This window comes from Podarcis tiliguerta (genome assembly GCF_965153285.1).
Source record: "Podarcis tiliguerta genome assembly, chromosome: 8".
In the NCBI taxonomy this organism is placed as follows: domain Eukaryota; kingdom Metazoa; phylum Chordata; class Lepidosauria; order Squamata; family Lacertidae; genus Podarcis; species Podarcis tiliguerta.
The window spans coordinates 79734751-79741555 of record NC_139541.1 but is presented as its reverse complement, the minus strand read 5'-3'; the positions used below and the strand labels follow the sequence as shown (position 1 = coordinate 79741555).

Genomic DNA, 6805 nt, shown 5'->3' with positions numbered 1-6805 from the left:
ATCACACCAAAAATGGGACAAATAGCTTTCCCAATTTAAGCAAATAAGAAGATGCTATTTGATTAAAGAACTTTTTTTTTTTTTTTTTTTTGTTAACCAGTATATATACATACTACTATATATAGAACATGGAAGTGGCCTGGGCATCTCAGGACCTTTGAAGGTGCTTGCTAAAGAGCACTTTGCCGCCGAGTGCCGAGTGCGAGAGAGGGGCGACAAGGCCCTTTCCCCACCAGCAACGCAAATCTTCGTACAACTCAGCAGCTGGTGACGAGCGCCAAAATCCAGAGTAAAAGGGAGGAAAGGGAGGGGGGGTCTTGTGTCTCTCATCTGGAACACATTAGGAGAGGCCCCGTCCGCGACATGGGTTTTTCTTTTTTTAAGTCAGCCGCAGCCTAGACGAAAAGGGACTCCGACAGACTCCCTTCCCTCACCTCCCCCATGCTCAGGTTTCCATTACAACGATCCGGTGAGATATTCAGATGGTACAAATTAGCCACGCACTTCATAAAAGAAGCCTTCCCCACCCCCCACCCCTTCGCCCTGCGCCTGGTTCCAACTTAAGTTTCTACTACAATTCCCTAACCGTGCGTCAGGCGAAAGAAGTAAATCAAACCGTGAACCCAAAGGACTCGCCCAGAGGGAGGAGGTTCCCTGTTGCCCTACTGCATGAGTCACTGATCTGGCCTGGGAGACACGATTCTGCTGCGTTTTTCCTTCAGGCCCATCAATACCTCAATCCTCGATGTAGAGACACAACAAGGACTCCACTGTGGGCCAATAAATAGCCTTTCTCCCAAACAGGTTTTATATCAAAGTTGCATCCACACCATACACTTAAAGCACTTTAAATGGTTGTGGCTTGCCACAAAGGATTCTGGGAGCTGTAGTTTCTCAATAATAATAATAATAAATTTTTATTTATATCCCGCCCTCCCCAGCCGAAGCCAGGCTCAGGGCAGATCTTAGGAAACCTTCTACCACGCCCCTCTCAGAGCTACAATTCCCAGATTTTTGAACAAGAAATCCCCCTTCCCAGGTACTCTGAGGTGTAAACATGGTGCTCAGCAAATACCGTATTTTTCACTCTATAGGACACACTTTTTCCCCTTCAAAAATGAAGGGGAAATGTGTGTGCGTCCTATGGAGCGAAGACGCCATAGCCCCGCGACCCTCTCCCGGCTGGAGAGGTGGCGCGCGGCTATGGCAGGAGCCTCTCCGCTGCGCCTTTCCGCTGCTCCCAGACCTGCTCTTTGGGGCTGGTGGTGGGCTCCCCCCCCCCCCCGCCAGCCCCAAAGAGCAGGTCGAAAGGAACCTGAAGCCTGGAGAGCGAGAGGGGTCGGTGCGCACAGACCCCTCCCGCTCTCCAGGCTTCCAAGGTAGCCGCCTGAAGGCGACTGAACGCACCTTGAACGACACCTTGTTTTAGAGGGGGGAAACAAGGGGGGAAATTCTCCCCCTCTCTGTGCAGCGCCTCCTGCCACTTCGATGAAGGGGCGCTGGGCAGAAAGGGGGAGAATTTTTTTTTCTTGTTCTCCCCCCTCTAAAACAAGGTGCGTCCTATTGTCCGGTGCGTCCTATGGTGCGAAAAATACGGTAAATAAAAAAATAAGGCACAGGAGTGGTGAATTTATTTCACAGGGGGCTGGGACGAGAATCCAGATGTCAACCCTCGTGAATACAACTGTATGCTTCTTAGGAGACATAGTTTTGGGGAGCTGAAATGGGTTGTCTGTGTGCCCCTAAGCGAATGCGGCCCTTTTATCTGAATAGGATCCCCTGTCCCTGATCTATAGAAATCACGGGGAGCAAAGGATCCCATTTCAAACACACAATGGCCCAGTCTTTGGGACCCAGGTTCAAAGAGACACAAAAGTCCCTTTTTGGAGGAGGAGGAGGAGTTCAGCCAAGGAGGCCACTGGGCTCATTTCTCTGGCTCCCGCCTTGCAGAAGCCGTTGCAATAATTTAGCTGAGCCAGGCTTGCTTGGAGGGAGGAGAAGGGCTGGCGGAAAGGAGCCGTGCTTTCCCCTATATTGGGGGCAGCTGGGGGATGGGAGAAGTGCCGAGCGTTCCTGGGGAAGGAATTTGGAAAAGCAGAACCCGCCTTCCTGGCTGCGCGGAGAGCATCTGGTTTTCATAAGGGGCTGCAGCTCTGAGCAAAAGGGAATATATTTATGAGAGAGAGATGGACCTCAGATAGCAATGCGGAAAAAGCAGAATTTTGTCCTGAGCTGCCCAGCGGTTATAGGACTCAAATGGGCTCGCAGGATCCAAGGCATAGCTGTCAACTTTTCCCCTTTTCTTGCGAGGAAGCCTATTCGGAATAAGGGAATTTCCCTTAAGAAAAGGGAAACGTTGACAGCTATGATCCTGCTTTCGCTTTAAAGGGACGGTTCAGAATTGGAATCGCTTGGGCTGGTTTGCATACTACAAGGACAAAAATAATATATATAAAAAGCTTGAGGCACAGCCCCGTTCTGCAACCAAATTAAAAGCTTCCTCTGAGGAAGTGCAGAGTGCCTTTTCCTGACGCCACACGTTAAGCTTCAGGAACGGGGAGTTTCCAGAGAGGGGATACGATTTTCAAGCAGGCTTGAGGCCTACTGCAAAAGCCGTTTTTCTCCCCTCTTTCGGAGTTTTGGCTCTTATTCCATCCTACCAGGCTGAACTTTTAAGAAAAGCTTCATTCCTCAGCCCATACTTGCTTAATTTCCCCAAAAGGAGATACAGTAAAGGTTTTCTTTTTCTCCTTCTCTACCCTACCACACCCCTCGTTGTCAAATCCTCCTTTTTTTCTCCTCTCTCTTTCTCTCTCTCACACAAATGCATTGCTGCAATGAGAGTTATGCAAACCAGAAACGCACTCAGTTAAACAGATTTTGCAGGTTTTGGAAGCCAAGCAAACCCCTACAAAATCTCTTTTTCCTAAGTCAGAAGCGGGATGTGTGTGCATCATCGCAGGCCCCTTTTTCAAACAGCCTTCAGCTCTCCACCTGGTTCAAGAGACGAAACCCAGAGCCCATGATGTGCCCCTCTAGGTCCCTCAGAAAACCTACACAGCTAAGCGTTTAAGCTTCATTGGCTTCTCAGCTTTATTTCTGGATCTCAGCCACAAAACTTAAGCTTTCAGGGCTGATTCATACTGGGTTTCGCCGGGATTTGGCCAGCGTTTGAGGCAGCTAACTCGTAAAATGTGAAGGGGAGACGCACGTCTCTGAAATAAAAGGAGGGGTCGGCAGCTGGACTGCTCAAGGGCTCCATCCTGCCCCACTCCCAGTATCACCAGTGGCCTTCCCAGCTGCCGACCCAGAGACAACATAAACATGGAGCGCCAAAATCCTTTAGGAAAGGGGGGAGAGTCCCCTCCCCCCCCCCATCACCATCTTTAAAGCAATCTTCCTTTACCGGCAAGTTGTTGGCCAAAAAGACATCATCCACAAAAAACAACCCCCCAAGAAACAAAACACTGAATTTTATTTACACAGAGAGAAAGGATATCTCTACAGGAATACAAGATTGGCAGTGTCAATGCAGACTCCAGAGTTTTGCAGCGGAACCCGGACTCCTGAGAAGTCAACTGTACAAAAAGCATAATAAATACCTCTCCTTTAAAAATGGACGGGATTAGAAAGGGGTGGCAGCAGGGGGGGGCGAGAGGGAGGGAGACCATTTTAGCGGTTTTTCGTGCAGCTGGGGAAAGAGAGTTGAGAATCGTGGGCACCCCAAACTCTGTTCAAAGGCAGTGTTAACCTCCCCAGGTTTTCCCCGGGGGACGAAAATGGAGATCACTCAGTCCTGGGGTTGGAGCCGGACCGGGTGTTGGGGTGTTGGGAATGTGGGGTGCATTTGAGGGGGACCTTTCTGCCGAAAGAGGGACAAAATGGCCGCCCTCCTTCACACAGTCGTCATGACTTTGAGGGAGCCCGAGCGGAAGCGCATGATCTTCTTCTTCAGCGCATGCGAGGCCTTGATCTTGACGAAGACCTTGGGCTGCCCGCCAGCCGCCTTCCCCGGCCCGGAGGCCGATACGAGCTGCGGGGAGAGCTGCTGCGGCCACACCAGGCCGCCGCTCTCGTCCGTGTCGCTGGACGCCCCGCTGCTGTAGGCCGGAGGCGAGTCCCCCTCGCTCAGGCTCGACTCGCTGTCGCCATAAACAAGGCCTTCCTCCAGGCGGCACATGGGCGCTTGCCGGGCCGGCTCGGCCGAGCATTCGGAGTCGCTCCCGGCGTAGCTGTACCCCACCGGCCCGGCCCCCCGACGGCTCCGGCGCGGCTCGGCGGCGCTCCCGCCGGCGGCCTCCTCCTGGCAGATCTCCGCCGTCGAGCGCCACTTGCGGTAGCCGCTGGCCACGTTGCCGTGAGGCCGCCTCGGGCGGGCTGGCTTGCTGGCGGCCTCATCCTGCTCAGCCATGCCATACTTGACCCCCGGTTTGTTGAGGAGGCTGTTCTCCGACTGCGAACGAGCCGCCTTCCTCGACCTGGGGGAGCTTTTCCGGCCGCCCCCTTTCCTCCCCGCCGCCTCGCCGCTGCCCTCCTCGCTGAAGCGGCATTTCTTGGGGGGCGCCGACACCCGCGGCCGCTCCCTGGGCAGCAAGGGAGCCCGTTCCGGCGACAGTTCCACGGAGCGCCCCTTGGTCAGGGGAGGGGGCTTCTTTTTGCCAGGCCGCAGGGCCTGCTGCGCCCGGGGAGGCTGCTGGGCTGGGATGTAGTGGGCCTTGACCATGAGGCAGGCCCCGTCCTCAGACTCGTAGGAGCCCAGGTCCTGGTTGCTGCCAGGGGCCACTCCGCCGTCTCTATCCAGCAGCGGGGACGATGGGTAGGCTGCTTCATACTGGTCAGCGGACGGAGGTCTCATATGGGCCAAGGCCTGCAGCTTGGGGGGCTTCTTGAGGCTGGCGTGGGGTGGGCTGTAGTCCTCAGAGGCTGCTTTGGCCGCCAGCGTCCTCTCGGCCGCGGCATCCCAGGAGGACCAGATCCGCGTGGCCGCCGCGGCCCCCCCTTCATGGCCGCAGGGCGAAGGGGTGCTGCTGCCCCTCTCCACGGCCGGAGGGTGTTTGCGTTCAGCCGGCGGGGGAAGAAGCTCCAGAGGCCTCTTGCACAGGCTGTTTTGCCTGGCCACGGCGCCCTTGGCCGGGGGCTCCGAACCCAGGCTCGTCCGGGGCTTGCTACCCCTCACCAGCTGGCTGCGGCGGCGGACGAGCCGGGAGATGTAGCTCTCCACTTTGTGGCAGTGCGAGGCGGCGGCTTCTGAGTAGAACTGGAACTCGCCACCGTAGGCGTCCAGACCCCCGTCCCCGTCTGCGGGGTAGGCCTGGGAGGTGGCCGAAGAGAAAGCGGGGTCTTCGTAGAGGTGGCTCCGCAGCAAGGGGTTCTGCAGGGCCACGGCGTGGAGAGGGCTGGGGTACAGGAAAGGGTCTGGCGGGTAGCCGGGGGGCTCTTCGGCATAGTCGTGAGAACTGGAGTAGGGGGCAGAGAAGGAGCGGGGCACTGTGCCCCGATGGGGCCCGTCTTTGCTGCTGTTGCCCACATCGCCTGGGAACCGAGGCGGGAAGAAAAGGAGACAGAGAGAGAGAAAAAGAGGTTGGCTGAAACTCTCTGGCCACATTGCCGTCCTACATTTAAAAAGTGGCATGACGCCATTTTAAACATGGCTTCCCCCCAAAGAATTCTGGGAACTGTAGTTCACTGAGGGTGCTAGCAGCTGTTAGGAGACACCCCCACCCAACCACCATTCCCCTCCCAGAACTACAATTCCCTGTTCCATATGAAGAGGGATTGCTAGCTAAAGCACTCTGGGAATTTAAGCTCTAGCGGGGGGTCTCCTAACCGCTCTCAGCACCCTCAACAAACTACAACTCCCAGAATTCTTTGAGGGAAGCCATGACAATTTAAAGTGGTGTGATTTTGGACGTGTCACCTGCCTTTTTATTTATTTATGATTTTCAGTTTTATACATTTCAATAGTTTTGCAATCATTTCAAAATTTCAAAACCTGACTTCCTTCCCCCTCCTTCTGCGGTTCCTTAAATTTATTTTAAATACTCTCTGCATATCCAGATTAACTTAATTAGCTCATTTATTCATCTACTTTAAATATATACTCTTATAAAACTGCAGGTTATTACAATAATCCTGTCAATGTTCTTATCTGTTTACAGTTTGTAAATATTCAATAAACCATTTCCATTCTTTTATTAAAAGCTTGTTATCTTGATTTCTTATTTTTCTGATAAGTTTTGCCATCTCTGCATATTCCATAAGTTTTTGTATCCATTCTTCTTTTGCTGGGAATTCTTCTTCTTCCCACTTTTGAGCAAGTAACATTCTTGACGCTGTAGTCGCAAACATGAAGAATTTTCTATACAGTTTGAATAGTTCTGTCCTTATAATTCCCCAAAAGGAGAGCTTTGGGGTTTGTTTGTTTTTACAAACGTTATTTTAAACATCTATTTCAGTTCGTTATATATCATTTCCCAGTAAGCTTGTGTCACCGGCCTTGGGCGTCATCTACGCTATACCTTTAAAGCAGTACCATGGATGCGCTCGGGTTGCGAAAGTGATCTGCGAGGGATGCATGTTCACAATCTGCAGCAGCACATCTGTGCATGTGTGGGTTGCGATTTGGCACTTCTGTGCATGTGCAACCCCCCAAAACCCGCAAGTAACCCATTCCGGTACTTCCAGGTTTCAGCGGGTCCGTAACCTGAAAAAACGCAACCTGAAGCGTCTGTAACCCGAAGTATGACTGTATTGTACCACATTGAACAGTCCTGGCTGTCCACCCCCCAGAATCCTGGGAGGGGTA

The 6805-nt window shown here is 53.0% G+C and overlaps 1 protein-coding gene across 1 annotated transcript in view; it reads right to left on the bottom strand.

The window, feature by feature from the left end:
• Nucleotides 1-3453: 3453 nt before the first annotated feature.
• DACT3 (dishevelled binding antagonist of beta catenin 3) overlaps nucleotides 3454-6805 on the bottom strand; it is a 53232-nt gene continuing 49880 nt past the window's right edge. The window contains exon 4 of the mRNA XM_083455181.1: nucleotides 3454-5532. Within this exon, the coding sequence (XP_083311307.1) occupies nucleotides 3896-5532 (1637 nt within the window). The 3' untranslated portion in view covers nucleotides 3454-3895. The remainder of the gene's footprint in view (nucleotides 5533-6805) is intronic.